Source organism: Daktulosphaira vitifoliae, unplaced genomic scaffold (assembly GCF_025091365.1).
Source record: "Daktulosphaira vitifoliae isolate Bord-2020 unplaced genomic scaffold, ASM2509136v1 Scaffold_5, whole genome shotgun sequence".
Lineage (NCBI taxonomy): Eukaryota > Metazoa > Arthropoda > Insecta > Hemiptera > Phylloxeridae > Daktulosphaira > Daktulosphaira vitifoliae.
The window spans coordinates 30068993-30089764 of NW_026099576.1; the positions used below are offsets into that span (position 1 = coordinate 30068993).

A 20772-nucleotide genomic window follows, 5' to 3' on the forward strand; every position below is an offset into this window, starting at 1 on the left:
CTAGTTAAGTATGTATGTTTCCATTATGTTAAGAAATCCTTTTTGGTATTTTTTAGTTTCAATATGTTTCTTGTTTATCAACTACCTTAAAAGGGTATCAAATTTTTTTTATCAATTGGAAAGATTTTATGATTCATTTATTTTTTAAAAAGTTATAACAAATTTAAATAAAAGTAACAACAGGACAAACAATAATTGTTTAATTTAACTATATTGTAATTTACATTATAATTATTATAATGTAAATAATTATAATAATTATAATAATAATAATTATAATGTAAATAATTATAAACATTTTTGGAAATGGTTGTATTATTAACTTTGTATTTGTAAAAAGAAATAGAAAATATTTTAGAATATAATAGACGAAATGGAATGTATTGTAGGGCAGAGTATCTTAAGACCACTGTGGATAATCTCTTTTCGTGCTATACGTTATTGACAATAATTCTTTTCTTTTATGTATGAACTTGGAATGGAATATTTACAAATGTTAAGTTGAAAAGAATATCTTTTTATGAAAGAGAAGTAAAATTTAAATTTCCCCTGTGAGCACGAAAAGAGTCAGTTTTTTAAAATATATATATTAATAAAAAGTAAAATAGTAGTATTATAGAGATTGTGAAAAAAAACTGTCAAGTGCTCAATATTCGAAAAATATGGTACAAGGCGGCACAAAAAAAAAAGTCAATACTTTGATTTAAATATTTGTATTTTATATTTATAGTCTTAATACTTGAGTAAAACGTGCCTCAGGTATTATTATTATTAATAGTACATATTCGCCCATTAATAGCATTATTGTTTATCTCATTATAATGATTCAATTTCATTTTTGATATTACATCAAGTGTCGTCTATTATGATAGCATTCCTAATATTTTTGTTTTTAAGTTTACCTACACTGCTTTTTCGTATATTACACTTAATAGTTGATAATAGAATATACGATATAAGACAGATTATGTAAAATTTCATATTATCTGATATTACACTACCAAAATTAAAATTTTGCAACAGAAAATTATAAAAAATGTAATATGTTTATTTTTCTGTTTATCATATAATAATTATATTTATATTTAATAAAAAAAAAACTTTTTTTTCTATATAAGTTTATCATTATCACAAACTTATGTTTATTCTTTCAAAGTTAAAAAATGTTTTCTTTGAAACCACCAGTATTGAAAAAAAAAGTGGACACAACTTTTATACCATTTCCTATTTACAACGACGATAGAACAATAGTAAATCCCTGGCCAAAATTTCATGGAATTCTTGGACAGCAAACAGTGATAATTAAAAACTTAAACGAAATCGCTCACCTTAATAATAAAGTAAGAAATATGGTTATCATATTATTTATATTAATATTGTAATCCATGATATTTTTAGGGTTGTTTTGGTCAGTCTACTTTACCTCATCAAAATATATGCTCTTCTTATAGATTATGCAAAAACAAAACTATAAAATGTAAAACTAATTGGAAATCAATGCAATTGATACCATTTAATTTTTCGGAAAACTGCAATGATATATATGATGAGATTGGTAACAATGATGTAAATATTCCTACCAATTGGAAAGATCTTAAAGATAATTTTCCGGATAAATTACAAAGTCTTGAAATACTGTCAGGACAAAAAAAAGATGGTATATATTATTTACAACTAGAAGAAGCATTTTTTCTCTTACATACACTTGAGTGCCTAGAAATTAAAAATGAAGATAATACAGTTTTCAATGAAGATGAATGCTGGAGAATATTTAGTTCATTAAAACCCAGTTTTCCATTTCTTTATGCTGCATATCATTATTATAGATCTAAAGAATGGGTAGTGAAGTCTGGCATTCAATATGGTGGTGATTTTGGTAATTATTCTTAAAATATAAATGTGTTTTAAATTCATTTAGAAAAATTTGATTTTTCTTTCTTTTAGTATTGTACAAAATTTCACCAGTATATTACCATTCTTCCTATGTTGTAATTATTGATATTAATGGTCATAAAACAAAATTATCATCTTGGTCTGAAATGTTGGGTTGTGTACGTATGACAGAAGCAGCTAGTAAAGATTTATTACTATGCACAATTGTTGGCCCAACTTTTGAAGAATCTAACACAATTGACATGAGCAAATATACCATAAAAGAGACAATAATAAAACGTTGGGTACCAGCTCAAAATAGAAAAAATATATAATGTATCAAGATTAATTATGTTAAAATTTATATAATAATTTATTAGATATACAAATAAAAATACTACATTTCTATGGTTATCTTATAACTAACTTTTTATTTTCTGTTCAGACTTTCTTATTCCAGTCAATCTATACTCTTTTCTTTCTTTTAAATAATTATCTCTACATTCCTTTATAAATGTTTCATCTGTAAACCATTTCGCCATACATTCATTAAGTTCTCTGACTTGTACTTTGCATTTGTAAAATGCAAAAAATCCAGTATTTAAACAACAGTCTCCAAATGCTAATAATATAATAAAGAAATTATTATAAAATACAACTACATTTTTTGGTAGAAAATATAGTAATACCTTTATTCAATTCAGCACATTTTTCATATTTGGCTCGTTCACGAACTACTTTAGGAATCAGAACATTTTCTTCAATTTTCCGTAAATTATAATCATCTGGATCTCCTAAAATTAAAAACTTAAAAAGAAGTACAATACTAAAAATAAAATGAAACTACCCAATCCATGAGGACCTCCTGCGTACCGAGGTGTTCTATGTTCTTTTTCTTGTGAGCTTCCAAACATTTTGGTTGATAGAATAATTAACTTTCTACAATAATTAACGAGCGTACACGATATAAGAAAAACATTAGGTGGTTAAATTGTTAAAGTCACACCTAATGAATTCGAAAAATCTGCTAACTCACACTTAAACAAATTAAATTTTATTAATTTTTTTCACTGTTTAGGGTCGATTAAAAATTTGTATTCAATTATTAAAATTATACATTTTCTAAATTATTATTCTAAAATTTTAATATTCATAACTCATAAAAGTTATCAGTCTATTATGTTAATCTGATAAGATAAGAATTAACCTCACTTATTAACGAAGCTATAGTTTTTTTAGGTTATGTGATTAGTTTGTTGTCAAATTCGCATAATCATTTTTCGAATTCACAATTCTGATTCTACAGACAGTATTTTTAAGACTGAAATACTAATTTTTTGTCCTTATGTAAGTTATTTAAATAAAATTATAATTATTCGAATTTTAAAAGATATTAACAATTAATAAAAATATTATAAACTTAATTACTAATAGTTTATTATTATTTTTTATAAATAAATATTTTTTAATGGTATTTTTAGAAAATTATACAAATGGATCGTTTATTGAGATTGGGTGGATCAATGCCTGGCTTGGGCCAAGGATCAGCTCCTGCTGCAGATACACCAGTTGTAGACACGGCTGAGCAAGTATACATTTCTTCATTGGCATTATTGAAAATGTTAAAACATGGACGGGCTGGAGTTCCTATGGAAGTTATGGGTTTGATGTTGGGTGAATTTGTAGATGACTATACTGTACGCGTCATTGATGTGTTTGCTATGCCACAAACTGGAACAGTAAATATTTAAAAATGATCAACTTAAAAAGCATTTATTTCTTTCTGTTGTATAACTACTTGAGAAATATCTTCTAATGAGACTTTTACAAACTAGAAACAAAAGGTTCAATATTTTTTTAGGGAAGTGGAAAAATTAGTTTTATAACCTTTTTGTTTTTAGTTTGAGACACTATTTTTTAGTAGGAAAATTATCAACTTCTTATAAAGTTTGAAGTAAAATAATAACTTCTTTTTTTTTTTTTGTTACTTTAAAAATATGAAAGTTTTTTTTAAGTATTAACAATTTGCCTAGGATATAAATTGTGTATAAATAATTAAATGAAATTTCCAATTGTAAAATCATTGAATATATTGATTCTTTTAAACCATTTATTTGTCACCTTACTTACATTAAGATAGTGATTTAAACAATTTTTATAATTGTTTGTGGTATAAGTTTTATATTTTTCTTAAAGGCGTATTGTTTTATATTATTATATTATTTACTTATAAAAAAAAAACTTTCATAAATGTTATTTTATTTTACTATATTTACTTACCTTTTAAATTATATTAGATTAATATATATATATATATAAATTATATATTTTTTATTAATATATATTTGTTATATTAGGGTGTAAGTGTTGAAGCTGTTGACCCTGTATTCCAAGCAAAAATGTTGGATATGTTGAAACAAACAGGTCGACCTGAAATGGTTGTTGGATGGTACCATTCACATCCTGGTTTTGGTTGTTGGCTATCAGGTGTTGATATAAACACTCAGCAAAGTTTTGAAGCTCTCTCAGAAAGAGCAGTAGCAGTTGTTGTTGATCCTATCCAAAGTGTTAAAGGTTAAACATGTTACTTAATATTTGAGATAATAAGTTTAAAGATTTTTAATCAAATAATAGTTCTTAGTTCTAGTTTTCTTTCAAAGAATTACCCAATACTCAAAGTATGTTTAATAATAATAATATAATTGAAAAAATTGTTCTTCATTTAATCAATATAAACTATATATATATATATATTTTTTTTTTTGTATTGAATAGTTTTTTTATTGGTGTGCAACAATTTTAATATTGATTGACTATGTTTAAGAACCCTATTTCTCTTAATAAAATGTTTTTTGAACACTATTCTTTGAGTTCTATGATATTTATTATAATTATTCTTTCAAGTAATCAATTTCTATTAAATTTTTTTAGCATTCCACATTCTAAAAAAATTTAATATAAAATGTTTTCTACAAACATAGTAATATAATCTGTTATCTAAAATTTGTTTTTAGGTAAAGTTGTTATTGATGCTTTCCGGTTAATTAATCCTAACATGATGGTACTAGGACAAGAGCCAAGGCAAACTACGAGTAATTTAGGACATTTACAGAAACCCTCAGTTCAAGTAAATAAAAATATAAGATTTATACTTATTTTTTAATGTAAAGTATTGAAACATCAATTAAAACATTTTTTTCTTTAAATTTAATTTTAAAAATTGTATATGTTTACAACAATTTCATCTTCATTATCATGGAAGATATCATCCCTGTTTACGCGAAACACTAAGTCATTGAGCATTTAAAATTTTATAAATTGCAAATGCTGTTATGAAATTTGAAAATTGTTAAAATATTAATTTTAGATTTAAGTGTAATTATCCTGTAAGTAAAATATCATTTTTTTTTTTCAATCCACTTGAATTACTCAATTAGTTTAACAATATAAGTTTACTTAACATTATTTTAGTTAACAATTTCATAATTATTGTCTGAAAATATTATTCATTTTAAAATCAAGATTTTAATAAACTAAAAAGTTTTTTAATATAAATACTCATAAATTCAATGTTAGATAAAATTTTTTTTTTTTTTTTTTTTACAAAATTACACAAACAAATACAAACTAACAATTAGTATAACTGTTTAAAAGGAAAATTATTTTTCTCTAAAAATCTAAAACATTTTTTAAAACTTATAAATATAGTATGTAATGTTAGATTAAAATGTTTTCAGATTTATAAAATAAATGTTTTTTTTTGTTTTCTTATAGAAAACTATATGAATTCTTTCCATTGAATAAACTTTAAACATAAATTGGTCTGAAATATTATTTATTTTATATTTTTTAAATGTGTATAAGCATTATTATTTGGTGTTCATAGTTAATTAATATTTAAATTTAAAAATTCTTTAAAATTTTAAATAGGCTTTGATTCATGGTTTAAATAGACATTATTATTCCATATCAATAAATTATCGTAAAAATGAACTTGAACAGAAAATGTTGTTAAATTTGCATAAAAAATCATGGATGGATGGAATGGCACTTCAAGATTATGAAAAACATTGTGATGCAAATCGATCAACTGTTAAAGAAATGTTAGAACTAGCAAAGAGTTATAATAAGGTATAAAAACTTGTGATTAAGTATTTTAAAAATTGCATAGTTTAAAAAGATTATTTCTTGTGTAGGCTTTAGAAGATGAAGATAAAATGACACCAGAACAGTTAGCTATCAAGAATGTAGGAAAACAAGACCCCAAAAGACACTTAGAAGAAAAAGTGGATAACTTAATGTCAGCTAATATTATTCAGTGTTTAGGTTCAATGCTAGATACAGTTGTTTTTAAATAAAATTTTGTTATTTCATTTAAAAGCCATCCCGGAATAATTTACTCTGAAAATGAATCAAAATATAAATGATTCATATGTTGTTTGTCACTAAAATGATTATAAATATATTCTAGCTCCATCTTTTTTTTTATATGTGTATATGTATAAAAATCATGAAAATAAATTATCATATAATATAATATTTTTAAAATATTTATAGGTAAATAAATGTCATCTTATTTTTTATTTTTACCTTATATATTAGTTTCTTTTGACCATATACTTAAAATCATAAATGCATATATCTGTAAATATTTCGATCCACTAAAACATTATTAATTAACACAGTTTATTTTTTGCATAAATCTATGTTCCCTCGCCTTTATGTTTTTAATGATAACTTTCACTGATTAAACTTAACTAGATTAAATTTTTGATTCCTATATAATTTATCTTATTGTATTTACAAAATGTTGTACATATAGTACATTAGTATTATTTATATATAAATAATCTAAGAGTATTTAAACATTATTAAATTCCATGAAATAGTTATTTTTAAAAAGCATTTCAATTATAAAAAAAATAAATAAAACCACTTGTAAGTCAATATTACAACAGACAAAACAAATGAGTCGTCTAGTTTCAAAAGGATGCATGTTAAATTTTTAGTTTATTTTTTCCTATCTATTAAGGTCATTTGTTCAAAAAAAGCAAATTTACAAAAACAAGTTTTTTTGACATGCGTCCTTTAGTAACTGTATAATTCAATCATAACACATGCTTGCATATATACAAAATAAGTCAAATAATACTTTCTTTATCGCTCCTAAGTGAGTAAAAAAAAATTTTTTTTTAACTTTCACTAACGTAATTGAAACTAAAATTTTGTCAGAGTTGAACGAACGCATATGAGGGGAAAAACTAAAGTGAATTTAAATATTAAATATTTGTTGATAGATTAAAATAAATTTTACTTTGCTAGTATAAAAATACCCCGTTAGTCAAAACGAAGAGAATTTCTTTCTATAAGTGTTTATTTTGATTATTAACATAAATTTTAACTTATTTTTAAATATCCTGTAATAATGAAGATATCTGGAAATTCGTTTCATTACTACTTAAGGAATATCCGTTTTATAGCATCAATTTTTAAGATTGTATTATTTTTTCCACCAATGACCAAACCAAAAAAAGTTCAAATATCGATTTTTGGACATTTTTTAGCTGTCCTTCCTCATTATGAAATCCTGATTACGCCTCTGCCAGCTATAATAAGGATAACTTTGGAGCACATTTACCTAATTAAAAACTTTTAGCTTCGATGCGAAGCTGAGAAGGTATTGGTTTTACTAAGATGTTTTTTTTTTTTTGTGTCTGTTACCACTTTTTCTCAGCTCTCACCGAACCGATTTCTTTCAACGATACGTCAAAAGATCACAAATCGTATCTAGTCGAAGACATTACCCTTAAAAATTGAAAAAAATTCCCTCGTTCCCCGTAAATGGAGGAAAACTCCAAAAAAATTACAAATTTAAAAATCGCTAATTTTTGAAATTTTTTTTACTAAAAACTGCCATAACTTTTTTAAAAATAAACATATCAATATAATTCTTTTTTTTATAGATGCATGATGTCATTACCTATCATTTGGTATAATTTTTTTTACAAAAAATTGACTTTTTCAACTTAAATTTTGAAAGTGTTCCGGAAAGTCTGACACTTTTCTATATATATTAAATTAAAGCTAATGTAATCTACTTTATTATGTAAAAAAAAAAATTTCGGACTTTATTTTGTCTTCACGGTGAAAATGGCTACCAAATGCTATTATTGTGTGAAAATTCTCAATTTTATTTTTTACATTTTTAACTTTATAATGCTATAACTTATTGAAAAGTGTATTGATCAATATAATTTTTTTATGGGAAATACTATTTTCTAATAATCTCTTTTTTATTCGACATACTTTGTCTTAATCAGGATATTAATAAGGAACTAGCAGTTTATGAAGCTTTTGGAATAATCCACCAATTTTTTAAAATTAAACACTATCTAAAGATTTGCATCGAAGCGTTTTTTTTTGATAGTGATTTTAATCACTGTCAGATATCATTATACTTGATCCAACTATGCCACGTCACCACTGTGCCGCGACCCCCCTGTGCTGGGTTTTTTAGATTAAAAAATATTATTTATTAGCCTGAAGTGCTAAAATCTTTAATAATCCCCTTTTCTATGTATTTAGGTTGGTATTTTGGATGAAAGACAAGCCGCTTCGAGCCTACTTGAGATATTAAATTAAAACATCCTTTTTGAATATTTTCTTAAATTAAACACTTGTAAAGTGTTTTAGTATTAATTTGAAAATACGAATTATATAGCTTAATTATCAAACATTTGATTGACGTTTTTAGCCGACTAAAGTTAAATGTCATTTGTCAATTGTCAGGTAACACATGACATAGGTCCTAAAAGGTAGTGTAGATTAGACTGTTAAATTCGTGTTGAGTTTCATACAGAAAACGTGCACGTATTGAATTGACTATAAAGGAGAGTCGGTGACGCGGTGTGTTGTATTCTTTTGATGTATAAACTCTGAGCATTAACGCGCGGGACAATCGCGACGCCCACGATCGAGGGTTCACTGATTCAGCAGCGGCACTATAATGTATAGGTTTTCCGTGCGAGGGCGGTATAAGGGATGCGGGAGAAGTGTTCCCCTTTAAGGGATGGAGCAGGGTGAGCTGCCGGTGAGACAAGGGCGGCGTGACAGATCGATAGGCCAGACGCGCGGCGTTCGTGTACTGTTCACACGGCAAAGCTCCGCCACAGTGCCTTGCTCGCATATCTCGCGATCGCTACGACCGCTGGCCAACGCGTATTTGGCGTGCCTGTGTCATTCTCAAACTCAGCGACACATCAAACGTCAGGTGCCAACTGCTTTTCGGAAGACATCATGTGAGTACTATGATAACGTACTTAATAACATCGAACTTTGTAACTTTTGATACTGTTTATTATCGTCTTTTAACGCCCAAACATGGCCGATGTACGCCGCTGCAAACCCCCTCCTATTTTAGATCTTGAATATTTTCAAAATTTTGCATTTACCATTACTGACCTACACCGGATTGACAAATTTGACCCGCGGTGCCCTTTTTTTTAATTTTTTCCTCGTGTATATTAAAAGGAAAGTAATCTTTTGCAATGGATTTTTCTATAGAGAGATGCATTACGGGTCGATTGTTACTTTTCGTCAGTCCTAAACGTCATTCAATTTTAAACACGTCAGAGTGTATATTTACAAAACCTCAAGAATTAACTAAATGTTTACAATTTTTCAATTTTTAATCTCTACTGAACTAGTTTGTAACATAAACAGCCGTCACGTCTATCAAAAATGCATATTATTTACAGGCGTAAACATGACCTTAATGTTAATAAATCGTTTTATAAAAATAAAAGTAGCAATTCAATAATGAGAGCCGAAAAATCCTTAATAAACGAAACAATATTCTAGATCCACCGAAATGGAATTTTCACTAATTTAAACTATAAACTCTGTAACTTTTTCTGATTATTATGGTGTCAGATCAGAAGTTTGGGTCAATTACTATTATTCTATACTATCTTCATCATATGGACATATATACTCGATGTAATAAAAATAAAAAACGTTCCACAAAAAATTGTACTTCAGGAAGAAAAAAAAGTCTAGATTTTTAACTGATGAATTTTAATTTTTGATTTGTGTTGTAGGGCTGACGGTACCGGAACTGGACTGACGACGGGAGATGACACAGTGGTTGGAGGACCAAAGACGCCACAGCAAATAGCTGCACAGAAACGGTTGCAACAAACACAAGCACAAGTAGACGAAGTTAGTACAATTAATACATTAACGTAGTGGCATGCTTAGGGGGGAGGCTTTGATTTTTAGATACCGTCGTAACAGTTGATATTTTTGGGGTGCGCATACAATTGATGTTTGAGTGAAATGGACAAGAAATGCTATATTTATGCTGTGAATTAATCATCTTATGTATATTCTTTAGGTGGTAGATATTATGAAGACAAACGTAATGAAAGTTTTGGACAGGGATCAAAAACTATCTGAACTCGATGATAGAGCAGGTAAATAATTTGTCATACTAATTCCTTTAAAAGTTGTTATATATATATATATATATATATTTTAGATGCTTTACAGCAAGGAGCATCGCAATTTGAACAACAGGCTGGAAAGCTAAAGAGGAAATTTTGGTTGCAGAATTTAAAGGTGAGTTGAAAGAATTTATCAAATTTGAGTACAAGCTGTTTAATATATACTTTTATTAAAGTAAATATTTCCATTAGCATACAACAGATGTAGTTTGATAGTCGAATTAAAAAAAAAATTCTCTTCTTATAATAGTTTTTAGCTTCAATGTGAAGCCTAGAAAGTATTATTTTTACTATGATGTGTTTATATATTTTTTTATCTATCATTCTTTTTTCTCAGCTCTCATTGGGTCAATCCTTTCAACGATACGCCAAAAGATCGCAAATTGTATCTAATTGATGAAATTACTCTCAAATATTAAAAAAAATTTCCTTATTTCCTGTAAATAGGATAATGCATAGAAAATTACTTTTTTAAAAATCTTGAAATTTCGACATTCCTTTTAACTTTTTTTCTTAAAACTGTGATAACTTTTTTAAAAAATGAACGAATTAGAATAACTTTTTTCTTAGGAAAAGGGCGTTAAAAATTTGAAAAACATATATAAAAAATAGAACTTTTTCAACTTAATTTTTAAAAATGTTCCTGAATTCTTGACTCCTTAATGTATATCATAAATTAGCTTATTTATTGTACTTTATTAAAAAAATGTATCTTCAACACTTGTTTACGTGGTAAAAAAAGACATAAAATTTAAAAGTGCGATATTTGTGAAAAATCGCAATACCTAGAAATGTTTTTAAGAAATTAGTGTAAACTGTATTGGCATATTAAGAAACGGGAGTTAGTTGAAACTATTTTTATATTAACACTAATTATTTTCTATGTATTTCAAAGCTATAAAAAAAGAATGTGAGACCACAACCATTCATTTCAAAAAATATATTTATTAAATATATTTTTTGAAATGTTAAATATTATTTAATTTGAAATTTTCATTGTGCACATTTTTTCTAAATTTCAATTTAATACAAAACATTAATTTTTTTCATTTTAAAATACAATACAAAATGAGGCCACATTAATAGAGTAATGACTTCTAAAATCGATAAATTTCAGCATTTTTTAAACTTTTTTTGGTGTCAAAACAACAAATATATTAAAAGGAAAGGGATTGCCCTTTCCAAAAAAAAAATGCTCTAGCTACTTATGGTTTATGATAAATTACAATTTAGATTTTATAACTGAAATTACAATTAATTAGTGAGGATCAGAATAATCGATCTTACGTTTTTTTTATAATTTCTTTGTAAAAATTACAACACTAAATCATTAAATGTCGATATAAATATGCAAAATAAATTTAATTAATAGGTTTTTTTATTTCAATTGTAAAATCTTTTTAAACACCAAAAGTTACCAGGAAATGATTATATTATTTCTATTTAAGTGATCTATTACGATAAAAATGCAATAAAATATTGAGCTTTTCTGATAAATTTACTATAAATAGTAATTAGAAAATTTCCTGACTGCATATTAATCTTAACAATAACATTTTTTTAATATTCATAAAATTTTCTATTTAATGTCAATTTCAAACCTGCAAGTTGAGCTAAAAGTTATGGTTAAATTAATTTTGTTGTATTAGAAACTATCCCTAAAAACAACTTTAAAGAATCAAATACAGGTTAAAAATTATATTTTACACTGATTATTTTTAATAATTAATTCTTAATTTGATCAATCGATAGAAATTTTTTTTTTAAATCAAAGTGTTTGAACTTTTTTTTAATTCTGTCCGTTTATTTTATAAAATAATTTAAAGTTTCGATTCATTTATTATAGTTATAGATATATACTCTTAATGATGATGAACACTAGTATTCACTACCGGGCTATTTTTAATTATTATTAAACAGTTTTTGTCAATTATCATTTTGCCGGTTAACAGTGTATAACCTATAACTATACTCAAAGAATCGAAACTTTAAATATTAATATCAAATAAACGAACAAAGTACTATAAAAAATTCCTGATTTATTAATCAGGATATAATTATGGAAATAGAAAATGCTTTTAGAATAACCCAACAAGTCTATCAAAAAATTAAACACTGACTACAGATTTGCATCGAAGCGTTTTTTATAATAATGATTTTAATCACTGTCAGGTATCATCTTTACTTAACCCAACTATGCAGTGTCCTCATTGTGCCACGATGAATTTTTTTAACACATTTTCAGCTAAAATAATTAATATAATATAATTCATAAATTAATTAATTTAAATAATTCTTCGCTTATTAGATTCATGAATACTCATGACCCGATAAATTTTGATGAAATTTAATTTAATTTGTTATGTACATAAAATATTTAAATGTTCACTCTGAAAATCTATTATTTGAACGAACCATTTCAGAACAATAAAAATAATAATAATAATCTTAACAGCAATTAATGCTCATTAATATAAAGTTTATTGAACATTTCGACAATATCAATTGCTCATAAATTGTTTACTAATAATAATATACCTTTCTATTTTCAAATTAAAATTTACTATATTAGTAGTTTTAAATTTAACTGCTATAGGAACCGACCATTCTAATTATCTATTTATGGCTTTTCTTTTATTATATTTTCAATTTAATTATATTAGTTTGTTTTTTATTTATACATTCAAAATATTATTTACATATTAAAATTAGTATATTTTTGTTTGAAATGAATTTCCTTAAAATATTTTTGAAATTAATGAATGACATATTGCTTTATTTTTATATGATCATTTGTTAGTTTATACACCCGCAGCGGGCTCGATCATTATCAAAAATGCAGGTGACCTATTGTTTAATAAAGCCTTCAGTTGTTTACGGTGGTATTTTATGGATACATCATTATTTGTTTAGTTCGATATGCTATACTTAATTAATTGTTTAAAGTTGAATTATATACAAAATTCATGTATAATAGCTTAAATTAAAAACAATAGATATTATTTTGACAGTTAAATTTAACTTTAAATTACATAAAATTGTAATAACGCTCTATAAAGTCAAGTGGTGTCTACTTTTTTTGCCACTATACTTAGAAAATACGTTTCATTTATCAATCTAACGCCTAATGAAAATTCTAACGTTTCAATTTATTTTCCTACACGTCCATAATAATTATACTCGCTATAATATAATAATGATATATAATATAATAATAGAATATAATAATGATACTCGCTGAAAATTATATATAGAACAAAACTAAAAGGACTAATTTAATTGAATAGCATATACATTGCACCGTATTTGTAAAAAAATGCGAACAAAATGTATGAATCCCTATGCATAATTAATATTATTTATTAACATTAAATAAAATAACAATTATAAATTAACAAATTGCTGCAAATCAATAACTAAATACTTTATAAGAACATGTGCAAGTATTTAGCACTTCTCTTACAAAAATGTTTAATGGGTCGATAATAATTTTAAGAAAAATAGTTATTGAACTACCGAATTTGAATACATTGAGTAGGGATATGTAGCGCAAGTCGATACTGGTGTTTACTTTAAATGCATATTCCTCCCACGATACACTCTACTCACTAGAGTAGGTCAAAAAAAGTCGATCGTCGAAATTATAATGAGAACCCATTTAACTTAATTATATACATTAAAATAGACAATTAGTAAAAACTTGAGATTTAAACATTTTTTTTACTGATTGCTCAACGTCTTTTTTTGTAATTTGACCAAAAAATACCCAAAAAACGTTTTCTGTTATTTAAATTTTACTCGAATATTATGATTAGTATATAAAAATGCTCTAATTTGTACTGTAGAATACAAATTTTTTAGTTTCAAAATTTTAGGTCAAAAATTGATGGCATAGATATAAAAAAAAAATACTTCTGTTTAAAATAGATTATAAATTACATTTCATTTATACATGATCAACCGTCATTTATTAATATTTTCAAGAATATCAGCCAAACTGCATAAAAAAAATTTAAATATTAAGTTTACTTGAGACTTTCTAGAAATATACCATATAATGACCCAAATTATGATATCCACGATATCAATTTTCGACTTAAAAATTTGAAACTAAAAAATTTGAATTCTATAATAAAAATTAACTATACTTACATGCAATAAGTTTTGCATTTGAATTAATCATATTCAGGACATTCAAATTTTTATTTCTAATGTTACTCTATTTACTCTATTTCTAAGTTTTTTTATTTAAAATACAATGTTACTAATTTGCTTTTTTATCACAAAACAAAAATATTTATTGTGATATGTCTTAAAATACTTAAGTCTCAGATTTTTTAAATAACTAATATTTTGGGTCTTTCAACGTCCAAGGTTACTCTTCAACTAAATTTATTTGTACGTTCAAGTATTCACCAAGTGTTTCAACTAGAAATTTTTAAATCAAAATTATGTTTAATATATTTAATATTTTCAAAAAATTTTTAATGTACAAATAAATATAAAAAATCACTATCATAAGAAACGCTTCGATGCAAACCTTCTCAGCTTCGCATCGAAGCTAAAAGTATTAAAAAATAAATACCATGAGTACATATTTTTTTAAATAGTTCAAAATATATAACCTACAATAAAATTAATATAATAAAACCTACAATATTTATAGCTGTTCAGTGATTAATAATTAGGGAAATTAATGATTTGTATTAATTTTATGTATGTGTTTCAGATGATGATCATAATGGGTGTAATTGTAATTATAATATTAGCCATTCTAGTTGGTAAGTTCCAATAAATACCATTTCTACATTTTGGTGGCTTATAACTGTATGACGATACCGGAAAACGTTACATACATACAAACTGTTTTTTTTTTTTAACGCATTAATAATTTTTATAGATTATTTAAACATTCAAGTCTCGGATTTTAATTACTATTTAAATATAGAGACACATTTACCTAAACAATTGTTTTTATTAGCTTATTCAACATTTTTATTTTTACTTAAAACTCCATTTTGGTTTTAACTTAAAATTACTAATTAATGTCCAATGTATAATCAGTTTTCATTAGTACCGAGTTAAATACCAAAAAAAATTAATTGATGTGTTCAGCTTAAAAATAATTATTGTTATTTACTTAGTTAATTTAGACCATGCGTTGTACTATATTATTTAAGATATAATTATAATATCAATTATTTCCTAATTATAAAACGTTTATAAATATGTTAAAAATATTACAATATTATCCATTATTAGACTTAAACTTATATAGGTAATTTTAAGGAAAAAATAAAATTAAAACCAAATTTTATTGTGAGAATGTTTTAATTTATTTTTAAACAAATAATATTATATCATCATAATTGACTAAAAAGTTTTACAAAATGTCAATTACCTTTATTTTTTAGAAATTATCCTAATTAAATTATGATAAATTCGTTTGATATAAATTTTATATTGTACAAATTTTTCCTTTTTCCATCGTATTACTACCTATGTATAATTACTATAATGCTCATTATAAAAATTATTATCAATTCATAATATAACTTAGCCTTCAAAAAATGTTTCAAAACTAGAAGAAACAACAATTAAGATAAATTCATTATATTTCAATAGGGATGCCTGATGAGATTAGTAGTCTTTCTTTTTACTGACTTATATGTAAAAATTTGTAATGACTCTATGTATAGAGTAATATCATTTTTTGTGAAATAGTATAAAGGGAATTACCGGAATTAGAGAGTATAAAACTTACTGATTAGCTAAAATAAATAATGGCCTCTCTTAAAATATTTGTCAACAGGCGGTTTCTCTCTAATTTATAAGTTATTTTAAAATTATTATTTATAATATTTTACCTAAACTAAAATATAAATTAAGGCAAAAAATCGTTTTAAACCAAATGGAGAAGATTAATAAAATTACAGCATATATTTAAACATGTGTAACTTATATTAAATATAATGAAAGAAACATTACTTTAAAAAGTCAACAAAAAAAATCTCAAAAAGTATTACTAATACTTTATCACGACATATACACACTAACTGAAAAAGTTGCTTTATTTTGTGCGTTTTACGTTTTTGTGTGCTGTTTGTTATATTTATTTCAACAAAATACATCATGTGTGGTTAGCTAAACAATCCGTATGTGTCACAAATTATTATTGGCTCTTAATACTTGAACGCAAAAATCTTGTTTGAGACTTGAAAAACTCTGCGGGTTACACTTAGGTAATTTTTTTTGTTTTAATAAATTTGTCATCTTCTTTTGTTTTGCACTAGTAATGCTGTATCACTATATTAAAATATTGTCATATAATTTGTCTTAAGTAGTTATTTAATATTATAAATAAAACGATTTCCCATATGAGAACTAAAAAGACTAACATATGTTCAAGTGGATAAAAGAGCCGAGGAAACTTTTTATTTCTCATGAGTGCACCAAACTAACATAATTTACTCACTTAGAATGCTTACTTGTTTTAATCAAATTTGGAAAAAATACCTATTTAAAATTGCATGCTCATATGTTTAAGTATAAAATCGTTCTAAAAAAAATAATTAAAAAAATATTAACTTTATTATTTAAGTATTACAAGTTAATTAGTCTCTAAGCTATGATATCTAATACAGTAGAAGGAATTAATTATAGAAGTTATACAAGGTGATCCGTTTAATACAAACCACTCAATTACTCAATAATTATCAGGAGTCCTAAACAATACATTTTTTGTATCGTGTTGGATGATTGTCCAACATCGAAGTGGTTGGACGTCATTGGGGTTGATATGAGAACTGTTAGTGTGTGTATTAATAATATAAAAAATCGTGTTAAGCGTAGGTTTAGGATACAAATGGTCGACCCCAACTATAGTTGTGATAATGGCGAGGGAGAAGAAGAAGAGGAAGTCCAACTACTCGCAAGATAAATACGCAACAATCCTGAGTACACACACGTCATTTTCTTAATTAGATCATTTCTTTTTTTTATAAGCTAGTTAAATAATATTTAACTAGCTTATTAGCTCATAATACATATTATTTGTGCTGTCAATCAAAAAAATTAAGTTGACACCTATAAATTATGATGAATGATGCTAAAAAGTAATAAATAGCTGAAAAATCAAGGAATATACATAACTTAATAAAACGAAAAGTTTTTTTCAATATTAAATCTATTTTCCGAGTAATTGAATGATGTCAATAAACAGATCACTATGTATATTAATTAATTTTACTACTCTGGGCAGTTTTGCATAACTTTTTACACATATAATTTATAACGAGACAACACAAAAGTTAATGAAAAACTATATAATTTATATTTTTAGATAAATATATATATATACGTTTATTTTTGCAGATAATCACAATAAATATTATTTACAATTTTTATTATTTAGAGATTATTAAATAGAAGTAGTAAAAAATAGGCTTATTTTTTAACGCGAGTAGTAATATGATACTTATTTAGTTAATTAATAATAAATGTTTAAATTAGCAAATGATATCGCTATAGTAGATATAAGACACTTGGTATAATTATTTAGCTGATAAATGACTTTTACTTTGGCTTGACCTTTAATATTCATTTATGTTTTTCAGCTTGGTTTTCGGACGACTAAAACGTATAAAAATCTCCAATGCTTTTAACACACCATCACCAACGACCATCAAATATATCGACTTAAAATGATAAAGTGAAACTAAAGGTGCATTGAAGTACATACGCATACATGTATAATTTATAAAATGTTATGTATTCATAATAATGCTTTTGGAAAACTGCCCCTACCCAAACATATTATCATGCTTGTTACTTACCGATTAAATGTTATTACCATTAGGTGTTAACTTTCGTTTATTGACTGGATAATTTTTTATTAAAATAATTACCAAACAATAAAAAAAAAAAAAACGAAAATTACTTTGTAAATAGTATAATACACATTTTATCATCGTTTAAAATTTACATTTTTTTTTTTTTATAAAATATTCACATTTCACTACTGTGATTAAATCATAGTAAAAATTTTGTAACAGAGTTAATACACCATCATTTATACATGTTCCAAAATTGTTATATAAATAAATATACAAACAAATATTTAATTAATTTCGGTAGAAAATTTTTGACTTTACACGCTAAAATATTTTAAATATTATATTATCGAATATAACGACTTAATTATTGTTATTTTTAAGAAATATCGTTTATATCTAACAATATTTGTATCAGCTTATTAATTTTTCGACTGTTAAACATTTCACAATTCAGATAAAAGGAAAACTACTTACCTACGCAAATTTAGATAATTGAAACGGAGTTATAAATATCAATTGTATATGTTTTTCCTGAACTTATCTAAATTAACGATTAAGTAACTGTGAAATAAAACACAAATTAAATGCTGGAAAATGTATTAGGTAGTTTTACCTCTTTGTAACAGCGTTTCAGAAAAACATTTCAAGTAATTGTTTATTATTAGTGAATGTATTATTATTATTACAATTATTTATATTACTACGTTATGTAAGACTTAAATGCAAATTTTCTGACCATAATTTTTAACTAGTGTATTGGAGTATATACTTATCGTGATCTAGTAATGCACAAATTGCATCGTACTACGTTTATTCATTTGTATACATATTCGTGTAACTGTAATTGTCAGCTACTGGCCGTTTTCAGTTTATCAATTATAATATTATATTTTAAAGTTTATGTAATTTAAAGGAATAATATCCTTAGACGTTTGGAGTATAAATAAATATTACTAATGTTGATTTTTTTTAATTCGCATGTGTTATAATTTATTTAGTTAAAAATTATTCGGCGGTAATAGAAGGTCAAACTTAATTGAAACATAAATAGTGCATATAGTAAAAGAGATTTAATTGGCAGAAACACGGTAGTGGCTTTCTCTCCTCTTAATTTATTTATTGGTCTCCTAAATTGTTTAACCCTCCTTAAAATGGGGCCTTATCCCATCAGAATTTTATTTTTATAAGCCTAGTCCAACCCGATCCAAATTTATGTGTAAATTTCTATCTGGCCTGATACAAAAAGAAATTAATCAAGTCAAATTCAATCCGTTCCATTCAAAATGCATTTTTAACTGTAATTAAAAGGATTTAATTATTTAAGTTTCATTCCTTAATATATATTTTATTTTATACAAACCCATTTAAATTGATATCCATAGAAATATTTCGATAAAATATCGATATTGACATATCAATTTTTTTTAATTTGTTAAAAACAAAGATTTATGGCATTATTTTTTTAGCTTCAATGTGAAGTTAAAAAGGTACAATATTTTATGTGTTATTTTTTTTGCTAGAGCCACTATTTCTTAGTTCACTTTTTTTTTTTTAGTTAGTTATAAGAAAATTACAATCTATATATCTGTTGTACAATAAGCAATCATGATAACAAATTTATTTTCAATAACATGAATGACGGTTTTGAATAAAACACACAGTGTTTAGTAATTCTTATATATCTTACATATATTTTCTTTTTAAATTTTATTTAACTGAAATTTTACTGAAGACAAAATTTCTTTAAAAATGCATTGAGCCACATCATGTCCTAGAGAATTATTAAGAATAAAAGTAGAAAAACTATAAAAAATCCGAGAATGGATACCGATGCGTTTGATAAAATAATAAATTGTCTTACAACCAGAGTATGTGAAAAGAATAAGATGATCTAGAAGATTACACTGCGCGTGTAAAAAAAACACTAAAAAGATTATTTTTGACAAACCATAATATTGCTGTAGATAATTTTGTATATGATATAAATCCATCATTATTTTTAAAAAATCTGTAAATATACATATAGTAAGTAAATCTGTATCGAAAGAGAAAAACTGTACTTAGTATTTCAAAATATTTTATATTTAGAATAGTGTAAGTTTTGTTGAAGTTGAAAATAAAAAATATAGAAAATTCAGAGACAAGTTTGATACAATTTCAACATTTTTTCATAATAAACGCCAAAATAATACTTGAAAAATATTTATCATTTAAATGAAGGAATTATTGTATCAAATGTTATGATGCAATTGGAACATTGAGGTGGTTGGCAAATATTTTAAGTTATATCAATTCCAGAAAAGCATATCGTTTGAAAATCGTTGTTTTCATGTTAATGCTTTCAATGGTATGATTTTATTTTTGTTTTTGTGTTTATACATTCTAATGGTATAGATTTATGATGATTGAATAAATAACATTTAATGATTTTAGCTGAAATAAATTAAAAAAATTATAGTACATTTATTTACTAATATATTATACAATGAAGTGTACAGTATGGTCTGGCTATTCATATAATTTACGAATGGTTAATTTCTTTTTTCCGTTTTCTTTTCTAA

General features: G+C 24.9%; 4 protein-coding genes across 5 annotated transcripts; 3 read left to right on the plus strand and 1 right to left on the minus strand.

Moving 5' to 3' along the window:
• Nucleotides 1-996: 996 nt before the first annotated feature.
• Nucleotides 997-2286, plus strand: LOC126907280 (uncharacterized). Its single transcript, XM_050688440.1, has 3 exons — nt 997-1340; nt 1399-1876; nt 1945-2286. The coding sequence occupies exons 1-3, from the start codon at nt 1164-1166 to the stop codon at nt 2205-2207; spliced, it is 918 nt and encodes a 305-aa protein (XP_050544397.1). The 5' UTR covers nt 997-1163; the 3' UTR covers nt 2208-2286.
• LOC126907283 (COX assembly mitochondrial protein homolog) lies at nt 2179-3033 on the minus strand. The gene is made up of 3 exons (XM_050688443.1): nt 2720-3033; nt 2562-2666; nt 2179-2494 (listed from the first exon to the last, which is right to left on the minus strand). The coding sequence occupies exons 1-3, from the start codon at nt 2784-2786 to the stop codon at nt 2295-2297; spliced, it is 372 nt and encodes a 123-aa protein (XP_050544400.1). The 5' UTR covers nt 2787-3033; the 3' UTR covers nt 2179-2294.
• A 53-nt stretch (nt 3034-3086) lies between these two features.
• On the plus strand, nt 3087-6455 carry LOC126907279 (26S proteasome non-ATPase regulatory subunit 14). The gene is made up of 6 exons (XM_050688439.1): nt 3087-3219; nt 3354-3611; nt 4230-4446; nt 4887-4999; nt 5803-6003; nt 6069-6455. Exons 2-6 carry the CDS (start codon nt 3366-3368, stop codon nt 6228-6230), a joined length of 939 nt encoding a protein of 312 aa, XP_050544396.1. The 5' UTR covers nt 3087-3219; nt 3354-3365; the 3' UTR covers nt 6231-6455.
• A 2536-nt stretch (nt 6456-8991) lies between these two features.
• LOC126907284 (neuronal synaptobrevin-like) lies at nt 8992-19184 on the plus strand. 2 transcript variants are annotated; one of them, XR_007704444.1, is made up of 6 exons: nt 8992-9170; nt 9972-10092; nt 10268-10346; nt 10412-10491; nt 15106-16618; nt 17993-19184. XR_007704444.1 is itself a non-coding variant. In XM_050688446.1 (6 exons), coding segments are annotated over exons 1-6 (354 nt in total). In that variant the 5' UTR covers nt 8993-9168; the 3' UTR covers nt 18013-19184. The 2 variants fall into 2 exon arrangements, 1 of the variants encoding a protein (XP_050544403.1); XM_050688446.1 differs by having other exon boundaries at nt 8993-9170; nt 15106-15157.
• The last annotated feature ends 1588 nt before the right edge of the window (nt 19185-20772 follow it).